This window comes from Vipera berus (genome assembly GCF_964194415.1).
Source record: "Vipera berus genome assembly, chromosome: 1".
In the NCBI taxonomy this organism is placed as follows: domain Eukaryota; kingdom Metazoa; phylum Chordata; class Lepidosauria; order Squamata; family Viperidae; genus Vipera; species Vipera berus.
Window position 1 is genome coordinate 178,031,561 of NC_138202.1, and position 22,242 is coordinate 178,053,802.

The 22,242-nt window shown below is 37.3% G+C and overlaps 1 protein-coding gene across 4 annotated transcripts in view; it reads left to right on the top strand.

The window, feature by feature from the left end:
• Positions 1–22,242, top strand: part of PARD3B (par-3 family cell polarity regulator beta) — a 600,416-nt gene that overhangs the window by 282,980 nt on the left and 295,194 nt on the right. For all 4 annotated transcript variants that reach the window (XM_081312950.1, XM_081312947.1, XM_081312948.1 and 1 more), the window contains one exon: positions 13,252–13,296. In XM_081312950.1, coding sequence (XP_081169076.1) covers positions 13,252–13,296 — 45 coding nt within the window. The remainder of the gene's footprint in view (positions 1–13,251; positions 13,297–22,242) is intronic.

Consider the following 22,242-nt stretch of genomic DNA (forward strand, 5'->3'; position numbering starts at 1 on the left):
TTAAGAAGATTACCTTTCAGGGGAAAATGAGATCCTCTTTATGTACCTAGTAATCGTGAGATGAATGGATAGTGTAGCAACTTGTGATTTTGGAGACTTGTTGTTCCCCCTCCCCTTTTTTTTTTCTTTAACCTGACACACGATGAATCTTACACTTGCTAACATTTCATCTGCTATCTGTTTTAAAGACCATCATCCCAAATTATACAATTATATTGGCAAATAGTAAGAAATAGTCAGAAAGTGCCAATTCTACATTCGCTGAGATGCATACATTCTGAAGCAATGTTACTTCATTTTAACAAATGTAGTTCTGTAGAAATCTGAGGAATGGAAATATTATACAAATGTTTCCTGAATGGTATTACAGTTTTTAAAAAATATTTTTCAAGCTTTTAACGCCTAAAACATTTTACTGGTTTCTTACAACTGCTCTGCTCATTTAACTGTTCTTTCTGATTTTCTATAATCTGGTGTTTTGTTGTAAACCACCTTGAGAATGATGAAAGTACAGAAATGCAATAAATATAAAGACCCTGTTCTCAGACATTAGATCAATTTTTTTAAAGTCAAGAGTCCTGACCCTGAACAAGCTGGTTTCAAAGACATACAACATTTAACTGGGAATCAGTCCCTCTGCCTTGCTGGATTTATTTCTGAGTGGAAATACAGAGGATTATACCAATAGTGATTATGGCTTGCATTTCTTCTGCTGTAAGTTATGCGTAGAATCCCTTTCATCTTAAAATTACTAGCATTTTTACTGCATTTTTTGTTTCTGCATAAGTACTAAATGGCTCATTTTAAGAATTGTATACCATAGAAATGGGAGATCATGTCTTTCACTGAGGATATGCCTGCCATTTTTTTCTGAATTGATTCTCCTGCAACCTGATTCAGCCTAGGTTAAACAACTTCTGCAGAAATCTCTTGGACCCAAACATATTAGAGAAAGATTAGTTGCATTTCTCTTTCAGAAAATTACCCAACCCTGTAAAGGAATATGTGTTTTATGACATCTCTCTTTGAATATTTGGCAAATAATTAATTCTCATCATATGGAATCATCATGTAGGATGGAATTCTTAAGGAATCAGTATTTAACAATTCTATGCCCATTTTAATTAAAAGCAAGTCACCATTTCTAATCTATTCTCTGTTTGATTCAGGTGGAGTCAGTTTAATTCTTGTGCTTAGACTGAATTTCATCTTGCTAACCTAGTATATTGTAGACCTGACAGATTACCATAGTTTTATAAGTTTTTGTATATCTAGGGTTATGAATCATCACATGTATTTATTTATTTTACTTATTAAAGTTACATACGTTTGTATACAGAAGTATTTAGTTGCCTGACCTTTCTCACAAATTTAGAGAGGTAGAAATTTGTCACACATGAAAAACCCAAAGGAAATCAACTGGACTCAACTCTAGAGAATTCAAAGTCATGGAGAAACAAAGTATCCTAGCTCTTTCTTTTCCAATAATGACCTCTAGGCAAGGCAGGCATTTTGTATTTTTGCCTATTTTTCTCCCTCTTATACATACATAAGCATGTCATGGTTATGGAGCATGCTTAATCGTAATTGGACCACGAGCGTTCATCATTTGCTTTAGCTATATTGAGAGATTCATCTTATTTTGCCAGCAATCCCAGCGGCAAATGCATTTGAATTTGCTGTGAGAAGGAATTCTTGTCAAATGCATGGGGCTTCTTAGAGATGAAGTTGTTGATGAGGCTACGGAACTTATTCACTGCTTTCTCTTTCTGGAAAGAGGGACAATGGCAGTCTATATTGGAATCCTATTGTGAGTAAATTGTTTAAGAAAATGGCTCCAAAACATAATATTCATTTATAACTTGCATAGTATTTAAACTACAAGCCCCAGGATCTAACAATAGGGTAACTTAAAATATAAATATATTTAATGTAATGGAAAAGCAGAGTAGTGCTGAGTATTTTGGCTAATGTTCATAAAATATTAAAATCACAGACTTTAAAGTGTCCAGCTAGTCCCTAAGTGCCCAATCTCAGTAAAATATCCTCAAATTATGGTAAACCAAGCTTGTTTTAAGATGCTCAACATTTCCCTTGCTTGATTGCACCACTGTTTTCCCTAACATTCAGACATTTTCATTCTAGGTTGATAAGGAACAGCCTTGAATATCTCTATAGCATCCTTCTAGGCTGCTAAAATAGCTATTCTATTGCTTCTCAGCTGAATCTTCTTTCAAAGTTAAATATACCCAGTTCCCATGATCTCTTCCCAAGGACTTATTTCTGACCCCATCTTTTTCCAGTTTTTTTCTGACATTTTCTTAAAATATGTTACCTGGTATGAGCATAAATGGGGTAGGATATAGACAAAGTACAACATATAAGGGAACAGTTACTATTTTTGACCCCTTCATGGATTACTGCCTTGTCGTGGCGAAGGGGCTTGCGTAATTCAATGAAGCTATGAGCTATGCCGTGCAGGGCCACCCAAGACAGACAGCTTGTACATCATTACGAACATCCCATTACAGCTATGTGCATTCCATTCCTTTCCTTAAAAGTTTGACTTCCATCTTAATTTCATTCAGCTTTGGACTTATGGCTGTGTCAAAACCCATTCCTATTTTATTTCATTTCATTTCTGTTTCATTCCACCTCTCCTGGGGTTTTGTCATGCTTCCAAGGGGGAAGGGGGGATGTGCCTGCAGGGCTATTGCTTTCACTTCCTCCCCTGTCATCAATGTAATCCCTTATTTTGTTTATTTGGTCTGTATCCTGTTTCCTTCATGGATTACTGCCTTGTCGTGACGAAGGGGCTTGTGTAATTCAATGAATCTATGAGCTATGCCGTGCAGGGCCACCCAAGACGGAAAGGTCATAGCAGAGAGTTCTGACAAAACGTGATCCACTGGAGAAGGAAATGGCAACCCACTCCAGTATCTTTGCCATGAAAACCCTATGGACAGTACCAAAAGGCAAAACGATATGACGCTGGAAGATGAGCCCCTCAGGTCGGAAGGCGTCCAATATGCTACTGGGGAAGAGCAGAGGGCTAGTACTAGTAGCGCCAGAAAGAATGAAGCGACTGGGCCAAAGCCGAAAGGACGCTCAGCTGTGGATGTGTCTGGTGGTGAAAGGAAAGTCCGATGCTGTAAAGATTTTTTCTCCATAGGAACATGGAATGTAAGATCCATGAATCAAGGCAAGCTGGACGTGGTCAAACAAGAAATGACAAGACTGAACATCGACATCTTAGGTATCAGCGAACTAAAATGGACAGGAATGGGTGAATTTAATTCAGATGACCATCAGGCAAGAATCCCTCAGAAGAAATGGAGTAGCCTTCATAGTCAATAAAAGAGTAGGAAAAGCAATACTGGGATACAATCCTCAAAATGACAGAATGATCTCAGTTCGAATCCAAGGCAAACCATTCAATATCACAGTAATCCAAGTCTATGCCCCAACCACCAGTGCTGAAGAGGATGAAATTGACCGGTTCTATGAAGCCCTACAGCACCTTATAGAACTAACACCAAAAAATGATGTCCTTATCATCATGGGGGATTGGAATGCTAAAGTAGGAAGCCAAAAGATAACCGGAATAACAGGCAAGTTTGGCCTTGGAGTACAAAATGAAGCAGGGCACAGATTGATAGAATTTTGTCAAGAGAATACGATGGTCATAGCAAACACTCTTTTCCAACAACCCAAGAGACGGCTCTACACATGGACATCACCAGACGGTCAACACAGAAATCAGATTGACTATGTGCTCTGCAGCCAAAGATGGAGAAGCTCTATACAGTCAGTAAAAACAAGACCAGGAGCTGACTGTGGCTCAGACCATGAGCTTCTCATTGCAAAGTTTAGGCTTAAACTGAAGAAAGTAGGGAAAAGCACTAGGCCACTCAGGTATGAATTAAATCATATCCCGGTTGAATATACAGTAGAGGTGACAAATAGATTTAAGGAATTAGATTTGATAGACAGAGTGCCTGAAGAACTATGGACAGAGGTTCGCAACATTGTACAACAGGTAGCATCCAAAACCATCCCAAAGAAAAAGAAATGCAAGAAAGAAATATGGCTGTCTGAGGAAGCTTTGCAAATAGCTGAGGAAAGGAGGGAAGCGAAAGGCAAGGGAGAAAAAGAAAGATACGCCCAATTGAATGCAGAATTCCAGAGAATAGCTAGAAGACATAAGAATGCCTTCTTAAATGAACAGTGCAAAGAAATAGAAGAAAACAATAGAATAGGGAGGACCAGAGATCTTTTCAAGAAAATTGGAGAGATGAAGGGAACGTTTCATGCAAAAATGGGCATGATAAAGGACCAAAATGTCAGGGACCTAACAGAGGCAGAAGAGATTAAGAAGAGGTGGCAAAATTACACAGAAGAACTATACAAGAATGAGCTTAACGTCCCTGATAATCACAATGAGGTGGTCACTGACCTCGAGCCAGACATCCTAGAATGTGAAGTGAAGTGGGCCTTAGAAAAGCTGAGCAACAACAAAGCTAGTGGAGGTGACAGTATTCCACCTGAGCTATTCAAAATCTTAAAAGACGATGCAGTAAAAGTGCTACACTCAATTTGCCAGCAAATTTGGAAAACTCAACAGTGGCCACAGGATTGGAAAAGATCAGTTTACATTCCAATTCCAAAGAAAGGCAGTGCCAAAGAATGTTCAAACTATCGCACCATTGCATTCCTTTCTCATGCTAGTAAAGTTATGCTTAAAATCCTACAAGCTAGACTCCAGCAGCATGTGGATTGAGAACTACCAGAAGTACAGGCAGGATTTCGAAGAGGCAGAGGAACTAGAGATCAAATTGCCAACATACGCTGGATCATGGAGAAAGCTAGAGAGTTCCAGAAAAACATCTACTTCTGCTTCATTGACTACGCTAAAGCCTTTGATTGTGTGGATCATAAAAACTGTGGCAAGTTCTTAAAGAGATGGGCATACCAGACCATTTTATTTGTCTCTTGAGAAACCTATATGTGGGCCAAGAAGCAACAGTGAGAACTGGACACGGAAGCACTGATTGGTTCAAAATTGGGAAAGGAGTCCGGCAAGGCTGTATACTGTCACCCTGCCTGTTTAACTTATATGCAGAGCACATCATGAGAAAGGCAGGGCTAGATGAATCAAAAGTTGGAATTAAGATTGCCGGGAGAAATATCAACAACCTAAGATATGCAGATGATACCACTCTAATGGCAGAAAGTGAAGAAGAACTAAAGAGCCTCCTGTTGCAGGTGAAGAAGGAGAGTGCAAAAGTTGGGTTGAAACTAAACATTAAGAAAACTAAGATCATGGCATCCGGCCCTCTCAATTCCTTGCAAATAGATGGGGAAGAAATGGAGGTAGTGACAGATTTTATTTTCCTGGGCTCCAAGATCACTGCAGATGGAGACTGTAGCCAAAAAAATAAAAGACGCTTGCTCCTCGGGAGGAAAGCCATGACAAATCTAGACAGCACACTAAAAAGCAGAGACATCACCCTGTCAACAAAAGTGCTTATAGTCAAGGCTATGGTCTTCCCAGTTGCAATGTATTGCAGTGAAAGTTGGACCATAAGAAAGGCCGAGCACCTAAGAATTGAGGCCTTTGAGCTATGGTGCTGGAGAAGACTCCTGCGAGTCCCTTGGACTGCAAGGCGATCAAACCGGTCAGTCCTAGAGGAGATCAACCCTGACTGCTCTTTAGAAGGCCAGATCCTGAAGTTGAAACTCAGATACTTTGGCCACCTAATGAGAAGGAAGGACTCACTGGAGAAGAGCCTAATGCTGGGAAAGGTTGAGGGCAAGAGAAGAAGGGGACGACAGAGAATGAGATGGCTGGATGGAGTCACTGAAGCAGTAGGCGTGAGCTTAAATGGACTCCAGAAGATGGTAGAGGACAGGAAGGCCTGGAGGAACATTGTCCATAGGGTCACGATGGGTCGGACACGACTTCGCAGCTAACAACAACAACTATTTATGATTTTGGAATCCTGTGATCTGAGCAAAATGGCATTTGCCTTTTTGGAAGCTAGGACCACTTGCTTATTCATTTTCATCTTGATATTAGCTATAATTCCAGTTTGCAAATGTACTGTTTTTGGACTATGCTATATCCCTGCATTGGATTTCTTTTTCCAAAGTGAACAATTTTGCATTTGTCTTTCTTAATTTTCAGCCTATTATTTTCAGTCTATTTCTCTAATGTATCACAATCACTTAATTTTATTTCTGTCTTCTAGAGTATTAACTAGTAATTTTGTGTCATCTGCAAATTTGTTAAGCATTCCCTCCACCTCTTTATTCGATTCATTAATCAAAATGTCTGAACTTTGTGGCACCCCATTCAGTGGCTCTCTTTCGTTTGATGTAAAAATGTTGATGAGCATTCTTTGAATACAGTTTTCAAACCAACTATACTATTGTCATTTCAATCCACCATTTAACTGTGTATCAGACATAAAGTCTAAGGGTATTCTGTGAAATGCTTTGCTAAATAGTTCTACAGCATTTCTCCAATTTATTAAGGAAATGAAGTTTAGCTTGGCAACATATGTTCTTGGCAAATATTTACTGACATCTGGTAATTCATATATTGTTTTAAAGTGCTGACAGATTAACCTCTTTATGGTTTCAGTGTTACATGGTCTGGTCTCTAGCTCCTGGATCTTCCTTTTTCCCTCTTCTGAATAAAAACAACGATCCTCCTCCTCCAATTATCTGAAATTTCATTTAAGACAAACATAAATTTTGTCAAAACTATTAGCAATTTATTTCAGGACACTCGGATGCAATTCCTATGGCTTTGGGGGTTTGTACTCATTCAAGTTCAGTACTGTGAACTTCCAGATCACATTTTAATCAAACGTCCTGTGGTTCAAAATTTCTTAGGGGGACACATTTTAACAATACCAAATAATCAGGGGTTGAATAATCCCATGCTTATTTTATCATTTGCCATATATCCTTTTGCTTTGTTCACTTTTGCATGCATTTCATCATTAGAACAAAACATGGCTACGATAGAAGATCACTGGAGTGCTCTGCAATCAATCCATGCCAATCTATCTAAAATAAAAGGTGTATAAAACAATGGTACATGCAATAACTTTATAAGATGTTGAGTGCTTGCCAACCACCAAATGCATAGAGTACTCTCTACATGCCACAGAGATGTGCACCTTTCATTGATCGTTAGGTGTTTCTCTTCCTGATCATGTCAGAAGTGACACAGTACAGTAGCAAATGGGCATTGCATCAATATTTAAGAAGATGTGGGTGAAACACCTACAATGATATGGTCATATCCTACAAGAAGCACCTCACACTGTTGCCTGCATTGTCTTCCACTTCAACACAGATGGCAAGCACCTGCATGAAAGGCCGAAGATGGCAAAACACAGTAAATCCAGCCCAGTTGGACTCAGATGCTGCATTTGATCATGCAAGATAGACCCCCCAAAGATGACGATATATCCTTTTGCCATATTCACTCTTGAATGTAGGTGAAGAGCCCCTTTTTGTTCTTTGTAGCATCCTTCTACAGCCTCTATTCACTCTGCTGTAGATATAATTTACTTGGTCTTCAGTAAGGCATTTGATAAAGTAGATTACAACCTACTACTTGATAAGATAGAAAAATGTGGTTTAGATAGCATCACCAGCAGATGGATTTGTAGCTGGCTGACAGGCCGTACTCAGCGTGTGGTCCTCAATGGAACTGCATCTACATGGAAGGAAGTGTGTAGTGGGGTGCCCCAGGGCTCTGTTCTGGGCCCAGTGCTCTTCAACATCTTCATCAACGATTTGGATGAGGGGATAGATGGGGAACTCATCAAATTTGCAGACGACACCAAGCTGGCAGGAATAGCCAATACTCCAGAAGACAGGCTTAAGATACAGGAGGATCTGGACAGACTCGAAGACTGGACACTATCTAACAAAATGAAATTCAATGGTGAAAAAAGTAAGGTTCTACATTTAGGCAGGACAAATCAAATGCACAGGTTTAGCATAGGTGGTACCTTGCTCGATAGTAGTAACTGTGAGAGGGATCTCGGAGTCCTAGTAGACAATCAGTTCAATATGAGCCAGCAGTGTGCTGCAGCTGCCAAAAAAGCCAACACAGTACTAGGCTGCATTAACAGAAGGATAGAATGAAGATCAAGTGAAGTACTAATACCACTTTACAATGCTTTGGTAAGGCCACACCTGGAATACTGCATCCAGTTTTGGTCACCATGATGTAAAAAAGATGTTGAGACTCTAGAAAGGGTACAGAGAAGAGCAACAAAGATGATTGGGGGACTGGAGGTTAAAACATATAGGGAACGGTTGCTGGAATTGGGTATGTCTAGTTTAATGAAAATAGGGACGCAGTGGCTCAGTGGGTTAGGACACTGAGCTTGTCGACCAGATGGTCGGCAGTTTGGCGGGTCGAATCCCGAGTGCTGTGTAACAGAGTGAGCACCTGTTACTCGTCCCAGCTTCTGCCAACCTAGCAGTTCGAAAGCACATAAAAATGCAAGTAGAAAAATAGGGACCACTATGGTGGGAAGGTAACAGCGTTCCATGCGCCTTTGGCGTCTAGTCATGCCAGCCACATGACCACGGAGACGTCCTCGGACAAGCGCTGGCTCTTCGGCTTTGAAACGGAGATAAGCACCGGCCCCTAGAGTCGGAAACGACTACCACACATGTGCGGGGGAACCTTTACCTTTACCTTTTTAGTTTAATGAAGAGAAGAACTAGGGGTGACATGATAACAATGTTCCAGTATCTCAGGGGCTGCCACAAGGAAGAGGGAGGCAAGCTATTCTCCAAAGCACCTGAAGGCAGGACAATAAGCAATGGATGGAAACTAGTCAAGGAGAGAAGCAACCTAGAACTAAGGAGAAACTTCCTGACAGTTAGAACAACTAACCAGTGGAACAACCTGCCTTCAGAAGTGGTGAATGCTCCAACACTGGAAGTTTTTAAGAAGAGACTGGACAGCCATTTGCCTGAAATGGTATAGGGTTTCCTGCCTGAGCAGGGGGTTGGATTAGATGACCTCCAAGGTACCTTCCAACTACTACTACTACTACTACTACTACTACTACTACTACTACTACTTATTATTATTATTATTATTATTATTATTATTATTATTATTATTATTATTATTATTATTATTAAAGTTTCTGCCTACAACTGTTTTAAGCTGAAAGGAAGTAGATTTTGCTTAGATATGAGAAATGTTTCCTAATGGTAAGAACTGTTTAACAATAGATCAAAGTAGCCTGAAAGGTGGTGGAAGCTCCTGCACAGGAGGCCTTTAAGCAGAGGCTCAGTGGATGTCTATTGGTCAGGGCTGCTGTAGTAACCTGTCCTATACTGGACAGATTGTTTCCAAGATTACTTTTATTCTGTGACTCTCTGCTAAGGACAGTCTTTGCTGGTAATTTTTCTATAATAGAATACTGATCATTATGACCTGGAAACTGAGTAGAAGTGATAATGGCTATTACAGGTTCCATTAGAATGTGGATTATTAATGTTTGGCGATATTTCATTGTGAGGGGATTAATGTGCTTCATTTAGTGTATGAGAAAGACAGGCAACAACAAAAGTATAAAGGAAGCCATATGCTAGCTTTCATTAGCTGTGCATTACTTAGGAATGAAAAGCAGAGGTGTTATTAAGGAAAAAGAAAGTTTGTATTGTCCTGATAATAACAATACTATGTGTGGAAGTGAGATAGTCCTGGCAAAATGTAGTGTTATGAATTATAACATTGTGAAGATTTGTCTACATTTTGATTTTGCTGTATGCCCCTGGAATAAATAATTTTATCCCAACTCTTTATTACCTGTTTCAGAATAGATTTCTGCCAAGGGCTGATATATTACCGTAGTTTCCGGCGTATAAGACGACTTTTTAACCCATGAAAATCTTCTCAAAAGTCAGGGGTCGTCTTATACGCGGGGTGCTGAAACTTTAGGGACAGGGCTGGCTGGAAAACCTGGAGCGGATCTTCCATTTAGTCTGCGCAGGGAAAGCGGGAACAATTGGAGTAGAAGCTGCAGTCTATGATTTTTTACAGGCTGGGGTCTGGGCTTCTTTCCTTCTAAAGTTGAAGAGCAGTTGTAGGCAGGTGGGGAATGCAAGAGCAACTTGAAAGGCAGGTGGGGAATGCGTAGCCAGAGCAGCAGCTTAGCTCTAAGGACACATTTGACTCAGGAACTGGGCGGGCTGGCTGGAAAACCTGGAGCGGATCTCCCATTTGGTCTTTTTTTTTAATCCCATTTATATCCCGCCCTTCTCCGAAGACTCAGGGCGGCTTACAATTTAAAGCACAAATCAATGTGCTTAGCAATAGCCTTCATTCTATGTATATGCCTGCTTATTAGAGCTTTCACTCCCCCCCCCACAAGCAGCATTATTACAAAGTCAGCTTATTGCTCCCAACAATCTGAGTCCTCATTTAACCTACCTCGGAAGAATGGAAGGCTGACTCAACCTTGAGCCTGGTGGGATGCGAACCTGCACTAATTGCAGGCAGCTGGTGTTACTTAAGGCTCTGCACAGGGAAAGCTTTAGAGTGAATTAGGAAAAGTGAAAAAGTGAATTAGGAAAATAGGAAACAGTTGCTGGAATTGGGTATGTGTAGTTTAACGAAGAGAAGGGTGAGGGGTGACATGATAGCAGTGATCCAATATCTCAGGGGCTGCCACAAAAAAGAGGGAGCCAAGCTATTCTCCAAAGCACCTGAAAGCAGGACAAGAAGCAATGGATGGAAACGAGTCAAGGAGAGAAGCAACCTAGAACTAAGGAGAAACTTCCTGACAGTTAGAACAATTAACCAGTGGAACAACCTGCCTCCAGAAGTGGTGAATGCTCCAACACTGGAAGTTTTTAAGAAGAGACTGGACAGCCATTTGTCTGAAATGGTATAGGGTTTCCTGCCTTAGCAGGGGATTGGACTAGATGACCTCCAAGGTCCCCTCCAACATTATTATTATTATTATTATTATTATTATTATTATTATTATTATTATTATTATTATTAAGTTTAATCCACTTGCACTGTTTTATGTTTACATGTTTGATGACAAACAGCCTTATGTTTATAAGTGACAGTTTTCCTACTAAGTACCTGCATATCATAAGCATTTGAATTAAAATTACCATATTAAAATCAAATCTGATGTTTTTTAATTTTTATTTGGTGTGCGTTGGAAGAGGGGTAGTCTTATACGGCGAGTATAGCCCAAACCCTATAATTTAACAGGAAATGTAGGGGGTCGTCTTATACGCCCAGTCGTCTTATACGCCGGAAAATACGGTATTTTAGATGGTTTGGAAAAAGATTTGCAGGTACTTAGATCCAAAGACATTTAACTGTATTCAGGAGATTTGACAGAGAGAGAAAATGTTACTTTTCAGTCATACAGCATTCAGATAACCTTGTTTTGTACTTTAAAAAGAATGTAATAGCTATTCCAGTGAGTTCAGAATAAGTTAATTTCTTGAGTTCTATTGTGAAGAGAAGGGAAGGAAAGAAGTATGCAATACAGTATCAAATAGTTGTTGCTATTCATCCTGCATAATCACACACAATACATGCAAACATGTTGCTCAAAGCTTCTGAAATTCTGGGCAGTGGTTTGTTCTAATGATGATTCATTTAAAGTACCAGGCTATCAAATCATGGCTTGATGCTTGCTCTAATATTGGTAAGAGCAGTTGAAACAAACAGCAATTCACCAATTTCATCTATTGAACTTCGCTTGAAATAAGAATTTTATCTGTCAATTTTGTTGAGGTCTTCAAAATGAGTTCATTTTTTGGAGAAAGTAACATGAACAAATTTCCATTAAAAACAAAACAGCTAAAATTTTTGAAAAAGGATGTCTCTGAGCCATTTGATACGTTCTCTATACTATCCAACCATCCTTAGATGTGGAAACACTGCAATGCAGAGAAATAAGAGCTGCTGAAGTAATGTTATTGGCACAATCATTGACTTAAAATTAATTGATGGCACTATATCTTTATTATGTGGAAAGGGCTGTGTAAGGATAATATCCATCTGGAAAGCTAGCAACTGATTTTCCCCCTGACTAAAATATGTTTAGATCAGGGAAAGTAATTTATTTAGATCCTTAAAAGCATGAAAGTTTTGGGGGGTTGTGGAAACATGACCTTAATTGATTAATTTGCTCTCTGTGAAGTGTTTTTGGTAGGCTTTATACAGATAGAAAATATTTCAAATTTTATTGAGATATTTGGGAAAGGAGTGGATAGATTTTGCATTGTCCAGATATATTATATTAGAGCTCATATAAATTTAGTTTTCTAATCTTTCTCTGCAAACAAAAAGACTATGAAAGGGAGGAGGAAATACAGAGAGGCCACCTTGACAGTAATGAATGTATCTTGATTTGCCAAATTTTTCGTACTAAAAACTTTATGTTTGGGAATGCCTGTTGGTGGCACATTTTTGGAGGTTTGACTGACTGTGCTAAAATAGATTTCAACGAATGTCTCCTCGTTATTTTACCTGAATATTAATCATTTCCATGTTAACGGCATCAAAACTGTTTGGAGACAGTGGGTTTTCCTTGTGGAATTGCTCTAGAATTTCTTGCCAATGGAAGCCTTCCTCCAAATGTGAATAGAAGACGTATGTGTATATAGGAGAAGGGGCACTCGATTCTGATTGGAGCCACAGGAGTTTTTAAGGATTGAGACCCTTTCATACTCCCAGTTGTGGCTATACAGCAACAAAAATCAGTCATGAGATTAAACTACAAGAGAAACATTAGCAGCTAAAACTGCTATTGGCAAAAACATGAAAAATTTGTGGATTTTTTTTACATTTAAGAGTGAAATGTATTATATCAATAGTGCATTTTATTATGCTTCCATTTTTGTGTACTGGAGTTACCTCTGTACAAAAGTCCAAGCTGCCTTCCACTGAAATTGGCTGGAAAAATATGTAGTATGATTAAAATATCGTCTTTGTTCAAAAATACTTTAATAATCCATGCCTATTTTTCACTTTAATTAGGATTTTAAATGTTTTAAATAATTTATATTTATTTACGGCTTATGAATTAGGCACCAAAAATAAAAACTTTGAAAAATAAGTGCATCTGCTTTGCAATATAGTCCGGGGTGTTACTCATGGTGTATGGTTTCTTCATTCAGGGCTGAATCTGATTTGTATGTATTTTTCTTTTCCTTCTTTTTCTCTAGTGGCAGATGAAAGTAAAGTTGCCTTATTGACTGCTCAGAAACTAGGTAAGATATTTTTATCATATTTTCCAATTAAAATATTATATAAAATAGAGAGAGTCACTTAAATCCTATTCAAGATGAATCTCTAATCTGTAATGGAAAATTAAGCTTTTTTTGTTTCTGGGACATTGACAGAAAATTGAATAATGTGCAAAAGCAGCAGTAGCATGGCTTTTTAATTAAAAACAATTATGTGTGCCAAGTAAACAGTTATAGCTAAAAAAGCCATTTAAAGGGAGTCTAGGGAGGAAAGGAAAATCATGGTGAAAGTGGTAAGGAGTTTTATTAGGAGCTCATTGCTTTTGTTGTTGTTATTTAAGTATTTTTAATGTATTATTTTAACAAGTGTTTTCATTTGTCAATGAGTCAGTTGATCGGTCTAGTTCCATGGAGCAGTACCAGGCCACGGCATGCCAGCAATCGGTCCGCACAGACAAGCAAAGCCTCATCCACAGGATGCAGGCAGCACACAAAATCACATACTCTCTCCAGTCCATGGAAAAACCTTTCTCCATGGAACCGGTCCCTGGTGCCCAAAAGGTTGGGGACCTCTGGTCTAGTTCTCTCCAGCTATGTAGAATATAGTTTTTCCTGGAATTCCAAACTCATGGAACTGCATCTTTATCTTCACCTTCCAAGATTAGGTAACATGCTGTTGGCAGTCTTGAGTAAGTTTATGTCACTCCCCTTTGTATCACATTACATAAACTTGATTCTATTTCTAGACTGAGCCCCAATTCTTTGCTTCAGAAACTCAGTTCCAAACATAGGCTGGTTCCTAAATAAAACTTGGGTAACCTTACCTCACAGCAGCTATCACACAATGGATTTCCATCTGATCTGAAAAATAGAAGATTGTTTTTTTAAGTATCTGAGTTATTTGTGATGATTGTCACTTCAAGTTCTAGACTGAAAGAATATGATTAAAATGTTTTGACCAAAGCTTCAATTGGTCTTGACTCACATTTTATAATGGAATTCTGGATCACTGTAAATACTGCTTTGGCTAGGGGAAAGCATTTGAAAGCCTTATATAATAAGAACTTGTTTGCCTTAGCTATTGTAGCATAATTTTGGAAGATGTTCCTATTTGAATTATGGGATGACTGTTACAAATGTTGAGAACTGCTTAGTTTTCCTTCTCTAGAACTGCAAATTGTTCTCTCTGACAGAATAATGGAATGAAAGTTATTTACTTCATTTATCCCAAAATATTACAAATGTGAAAATATTTATTATCTACCGTACTGAATTCTAATTAATAGCATGAGCTAGGTTGTTAAATTCTATTTCCCATCCCTATCAGAGTAATCCTTTTATGCAGAAACATTCTCATAAATAGAATATCTTGTATCCGGGGGAAAAAAGTTCACATATTAGTAGAAACTAAATTCAGTGTATTCTAGCATAAGTTTAGAAAACTATTTAATTTCTTTTGGAGTAGAAAGCTTTAGATTATTAATACCACAGTGAAAATCTCATAGATAAATATTTTAATGCCTTTTCTATTTAGCTTAGAAACCATATCCTTCTTTTAAAACTTTGTTATATGTTTTGCGAAATTAAAAAATGAAGGCTACATTGTCTGCTTTAATAATCATGGTGATAATATATTGTGTATAATAAAGCTTTATTTAAACAAAGTACCTGCACTGTATCACTGACATTTTTAGTGAGATACTTTTAGTCAATCCTTTTGGCATACGGCAATTTTCATTTCCATGGTAGAAGAATGTAATCTTTTTAATTTCTCCTACCCTGTATTTCTTTCCTTTGCCTTCAGTGTACAAAAGGTTTTGTTTTGTTTTTTTTTGAAACTGAGGGTCTCACCTGGTCTTGTCTTTCATCTTCCTCTCTGAAACCATTGCTAAATCTCAAGCTGAAAATCTTTCCAAAAAGTGACTCATCAGTTGGAAATTGCGCCCTGCTACCCAGGAGGATGTTTGCAAACATAGCAGCTGCATTTTGTTTGCCAAAAAATAAATGGGAGCCCTTCCTGTCAGTCCATGTTGGAATGAGGCCCACTGCAGTCATAATAGTTGGCAAGGAATTGTTTTCAATCCAAATAAGCTCTCATTTCCAATTTACATACCTGGTCTGCAGGGTGAGGCCCTGGGTCTCTTTTACGCCATTACAGGCAAACTTCAACCAGAGTCCAGCTATGGTCTTTAGAGGCATACGATAGACACACAGGTGATTGCATATGCAAGCAGACAGAGAGACAGAAATGGATAATGCTGCTGTTCCTATCTCTGAACTCTTACTTTACACTATTCCACTGCTGTTTCACTTTTCCCGTGTCATCATCCCAAGTTATAAGCAAAAGGCTAGCTCACCGTTTCCCCCCAAGATCTAATTTAGCACTGTTTTTAACACACTACTCAAGGAAAATAAAACCCCCACAGAGATTCTGAATTGCTAATGTGTAAAGAAAAGGAATGGTGATCTGAAGTGGAATTGCTGGGGTCTTGGCTTGGCCAAGATTTGACTTAAAGATAAAAAAATAACTTCTACAGTAGCTTGTAAATGTTACATACAGCCAGAAATGGATCCTTAGTAAAGCCAAGTCTTAGTTTTTAAAGTTATAAAGTTATCCATTGCCCAGTTAGCTTGGGAGTAGCTGAGAAATGGGAGAGACAAATGGAGTGGGTCTACCAGAATGACCCTATTTCTCATTCCTCCCTATACAAAAAGTGATGAACTCCCAGCTACTAGATGTCAATTAAGGGAGGAAATGGAGCTGGTATATCAGCAAATCTGGTCAAGAAGCTCTATAGCTCCAAACAAATCGCTTTGCAGAGTGATATAGGCAGCATATAAATGTAATAAATAAATCTGTTCCTCTATAGTAGCCTGATAGAATGTAAACCAACGAGGGAATGATTTAATCTTGACCACCAAGTGAATGCACAGTGAAATAAGTAAAAGTATTTATTTTTTTTCCCATCAGCATCCATTCCCAGTCCTTTACACTTTTAGACAATACATCCAATGGGAGGCAGCTACACCAGGGTTCCTGTGTAATCTCAGAAACACTCAAACTCTCTGCTTTTCACAGCTATTCTGCCGAGTGTGTTTCAATAAGCCAGGTTTCAAATCAGATTTGGCCACAAAAATGCCTGTCTTAACTTGCTATAAATATATAGCTAGTGTGTATTGTGGTGCTTATAATAGCATAGATTGGAAGGATTTATGTACAAGCTATTGTTTGTATTGGGAAAATGCTGCCCTTTCCTCCCTTTTATGCAAAGTCACAAATGGGATTCCATTAGCCTCTAGCTATTTGCTTTATTTTCATTTTTCATATGGTTCTTTCTTATTATTTAATGCTTGGAACTCGTCTTAATATGTATTGACTGTCTGCTAAAGTCTGCTGACACAGCTCTTTAAAGTGATGCAGTAGTGGAGAAAAGCTGATGAGTTCTTCTTTACAATCTTTGACGTATTAATTAGCAAAATGGACTAAAAGGAAGAAACCTTTCCCATTTTCTGTTTTAATTTTCTAAAACACATGTATATTGAGACTTCAAATGAAGAGCTGCAGCAAAAGACTAATCTATGTTGGGAAGTTGCACATTCTAGTAGATTACTACATTGATCTCTGCTGGTCTGGGGAGCCCAATGCTTAACTACATCAGGCTGTTTTTTTCCTCAAAAGGGTTTCCTCCTTTTGTAAAGTTATAAAGCTGCGTAGATCTGTGCTTACAAAACTACCCTGGAATCAATGCAACACTAACAGTTGAATTTTTAAGGTTCTAAAGTTGAAGATAACTCATGAAGTACTATTTGGTATGTTCCTTTCATAGTTATTACAGTGCCTCTACTACCATGCTCACAAGTGACTCATAAACATAATAGCTTCTTCTGTGTTTCCCAGTAACTGGTTTCAATGGCATATTGCTGTGATATTATTATTGCCTTGGTGAGATGGGCAGTATAGAAGTCTAATAATAAAATACAGAGTGCAGAATACAGCCTTATGTTCTATAAATCTTTCTGATCCCTATTTTAAAGCTAAGGGTTGCATTGCCATTACCTGTTATCATAATCCAACTTGCATGTTATATGAAGATTTTGTTTGTTGTTGTTGTTTTTGGTCCAACTTGAAATTATTTTGACTCAGTCTTGTTGGATGACTCTATGTATTACAGAAGAAGAAAATAATCCGTCATTCCACAGCTGCAAATATTATTAGCTTCTACTCTGTTTGTATCTTTAGTATTTCATTTTCCATCACTAAGCGTTCCCAAATCCTTGCGGATTTTCCTGGAGGTCAGCTTCTCCTTCTTAGTGATAATTATGTTTCCCTTTTTTTTTTTGCTTTTTTTCAGCTCTCCAATATCTTCTCTAAAAAGAAATGAACAAAATATTCCAATATGAAGGAATTATACCTTTACAATCTTATATTTTTCCTAAAATAATAAAATTGTATTGACTAATCCCAACTAATAGCCCAGCTGTGCTTTTTTCAACTATTGAACTTTCTGAAATATATTCCAAAAGAACCCTACATATAATGTAGTTTAAATTCGCTCCTTGTCATTTTGTTAGGTAAAAATATTTACGGTATTTTTTAAATTTATTTGCCTAAATATCTCTTTAAAAAGATGCCCTTTATGCTTGCCATTCATTTAACAGCTTCATTATTCATATTAGTTAATAACTTAGTTGGGTGCCATCAAGTTAATCCTAACTCTTGATAAAGTATTTATTCATTTTATAGTGTTTTTCATTTTTCATTTGACTTTTTATTTTTTAACAATAAATAAAGCAACAATGTAAAAACACTCATTTTTAGACAATGGATTTTTAAATTGTTGTTTCATTCATTCTTGTATATCACCCAGAGTCAGTTCTTGTGAGATGGGTTGCTATATTGATGTGATTAATAAAGAAAAACATGTTTGGACAAATATCTACCATCTCAGCCTCATCCTAGTGATACTCTATAGCTCTTGCTTTGTATTTAGATAACTTTATTAGATTTTTCTCCAGGCAGCTTCATCAACTTCACTATCTATTTTTCTCCATAGCTTTTCTAAAGTGATTTATTTTATCCACTTCACCCATTGTCTTTAATTTCCCTCAATCTTGCCAAGCATAGAAGGTTTTTTAAAAAATAATCCTCCTTGCCCTCCATAATATTTTCAGTAACCATTTATAAATCCATAATTTGAAATTGTCTTCTTCCTTGCACTTTTTCTCAGTATCTCATTTTCATAGCTTTTAATATGTTACCTGGGGTTGAACAAAGGGACTTTGGAAATAGGATGGATATTGCTTTTACTGTTTTTTTCTTCACTATCTTAGAAGTAACCTTATCACTATCATCCTATCTAAGTTCGCCTTACTCTCTGGTATTAATCTCTTTATCTACAATCCTTACAGATATGGAGACAATATGCATCACTGTCTTACTCCTTCTCTTATTCTGAACTATTCTATTTCCTCAAATTCATTTTGTATAATACTTCTGGATCACTGTAAAGGTTCCTCAGAACAATCAAATATTCTAGCATATTTAGTAGTTTTAACAGATTCCATTTTCTGCCATAATCTCAGAATCAAAACCCTTGCTGTATTCAACAAAGCAAAGGTGAACTTTCTCCTTAAATTGTAATTATCTCTTCATTATCCATCTTATTTCAGCTATCTAACTTCATTTTCCTTTGCCTTTTCTGAAATCTGTTTATTCATCTGACATTTCTTCCTCCATGTACGGGTCTTCCTCCATGTATGGCTGTTGTCTTCTTTGTAAATTCTTAAAGATTTGTGAGAAAATTCAGTAATTTGTTCATTTATCTATCTTGGTATAGATATATACAAAGATACTTTCAATCTTTAGTTCACACATCCTTTTCCATATTTGTTGATAATAGGACAGTTAACAATTTAACTGCCTCTTCTTCCACAACATTAAACAGTTTCATATGCATTTCATCTGTACCTTTCCTATTTTAGTTCTAGTCTATTATATGGTATTTGTTGTATTATTTGTCAGTACTAGTCATATCCTACTTTTTAGTAGAATTGATTCATGACTATGTTTTGTCTTTACAAATGTTTCCATCATCCTATAATCCCATTTGTAATGGAATTCAGCATAATCTTTCTATCTCCCTTTCATTAGAGATGAAGGTATTAGATCTCTTCCATGATTATATATTATAGGGTTGTTTTTAATTGCTTTGTTTATTTCAACTCTGCATGAGTTTGCTGTTATCTGCTCACTCGTTATGATTAGGAGCAGCATACAAGCTGAAGCAAACAAGTAAAATGAACAAATTACTGTTGAATGACTTAGCTATAAATTGTCCTGTGGTTTTTCCCCCAACTTTTTAAAAATGTCCTTCATCTGTCCTTTCATATTTGACGTTGAATCTCTCTACTCAAGACACTTCATTGTCCTTTCTGATACTCTAAACTTTCTTTAGCTACCATGATAACTTGTTCTAAAAATCACTTGCTGGCATCCCTGTTCTCTCAATCTAAAAAGCTGACCAACCTTTGGTATATTCCACAATCTGCTCCTGGAAATACCTCGGCTCATTGGAATTTGCATGTCCATCATACATAATGTCCATTATGTCCATATCATTTAGATGACTCTGGATGTCTTAAAAGCAATTAGAACCACTTAGAAAAAGACTAGAACAATTTATAAACAAATAATACTTAAGCATATTTAAAACAATCATTAAAATTCATAGCTGGGGTAATCACTTCTAACCATAGCACAAATACCCATTGGCAAAACAAAACCCCTGAATATTTTATTTGGGTATTCTTGTTCCCAGATTGTTTTGGTTTATAATTGCTACTTAAAATATGAGTCGATGTTTTAAATGGCAATTTGGCTTATTCTGCGATCATTGTTTTGTCACTAAATTTCTATGGCAGCTAAATCTGCCAAATTGTTAACTAGACTAGGAAAACTAACTTATTGATGATTTCCCAGCTTTCCTCTTGATTTGGTAGGAAGGAGTTTTTTTTGGCTTCCTCAGTACAGCTCTTTTTTATTGTTTTGCCATCTTCCCACTTGTTTTCCAGGAAATTATGCAGTTGAAGATATTCCAGTATTATCCTCTATGACCATAAGTTGCAGTAACTCACTGAGATAGTTCACTGCTTTCTTGTTCTCTCTTCTTCCTTTATTCCATAGAGATCAGGTAGCAAGAAAAACTCCTGCAATGTTCTCTATAGTTGCTGACTACAGCAGTCTATACAGACATAAAGCATGCTGAAGCAGTCACACCAGAGGTGCTTTTCACACCCTGAGTTGTGATGAGTAATATTGGCTGGCAATGATACGTGATTTTGCTAACAACAGCAGCAATTTGTGATAATGAAATAATGGCTGGCTGGCAATTGCAACTATGAGCAGCAAAATAATACCATGGATACTATACTAAACTACTATTATGGTTTATCACACAGTCAGTCAGATGCTTAGACTGGATTTGGCATTTTTATCTGCCTATCAAGCCCTTCCTAAGGACCTGAGGGAGACAGATGTTCTTGTTTGATGATAGTAAAGGAATCATCACAGGAGGTAAAGCTGCCTTTTGCAATTGAGTGTGATTTTTGTCAGTACCAGTGGTATTCAGGTGATACTCCACATGTTCTAGGATTGTACCCAAGGCACCTATTACTCTTGGTATTATCTTTGCTTTCTTTTTCCACAGTTGTTCTATTTCTATTTCTATATTTTTGTATTTTGTGATTTTTTTTCCACTTTTTTTCCTCTTTTCTGCTTTTTTATATTCATGTTTTTCTCTCTTCTGTTTTCTCCAGGTACTGCAACATCCACTATCCAGACTTTTTTCCTCTTTCTCAATTACTAAATCTGGGGAGTTATGTATCAGCTACTTGTCTGTTAGGGGCGTCTGTTGTAATATTGAACAGTTCTTCATTTTCTATTATTTTGTCTAGTTTGTAGTCCCACCAGTTCTTTTTTAAAAAATATATTATATTGATTTTTTTACAATAGCAACCTTTAGTGCTTAGTAAACAGCATGTTGTCTGGGTTCATATATTTAAAAACAATCAATAATAATTAATTTCTGTAATTCCACAATCAACATATTAGTAAATGATATATTTCTTTGATCTTCTCTTCTTCCAGTGGTATTCTCCTTTGTCAACAAATTTAGTTCTTAAATTTTCAATACATACAAGGTTGGATATAAACATTTTTCTTGTGCTTATACAAATAACAATAACATCCACATATAATTTTTCTGATTGGTTTATGTAAAAGTCATCTTATTAAGTCACTATATGTCCTGTTTTCAAGATTTTAGCTTGCAGGCAGATGGTGTTAGTTGCAGACATTCTGATGTACCATTATTACTGTTTCTTTCATGTTGTAAGTCTGTGCAGTCTTCTTACAGCAGCTAACCATGTGGCCTACTGTTTCTTTGGCTTCCTTGCAGAGGTGTCATTTGCTATCTCTTGCTGTCTTATTAATTCTGGTTTTGTATGCATTTGTTCTTAAGGCTTGATCTTGTGCAGCCAGATTTAGCCCTTGTCTCTTTCTCCAACTTTCCTGCTGTTGGCTATTGTTTATCTCTTTTGCGTGCTATTTTATTTAATGTACTGGCCATATAATATTTTCCTTGCTCTGTCTCTTTTCTATTCTTCATTTGGTTTTTCTTATAGGCCAGTTTGATCTCTCGAGTCCTCAGTAAGCCTTCATGGTATACCAGCTCCAGTAAATCTTCTTCACTGTCCTTCAGGTATTCTTCCAGTGTCCTTTTTTTCTTCTTCAGTTATCTGATGTACTTGCAACATTCCATGCCCACCTATTTTCCTTGGTAAGTAGAGTCTATCAATGAAACATAAACTGCTCCCCTTGGGATGGCGCTATAGAGCATTGCATTGCCAAAACAACTAGACACAGGGAAAGGTTTTCCCCTCGTGCCATCATCACTCTGCTGAATACCTAAT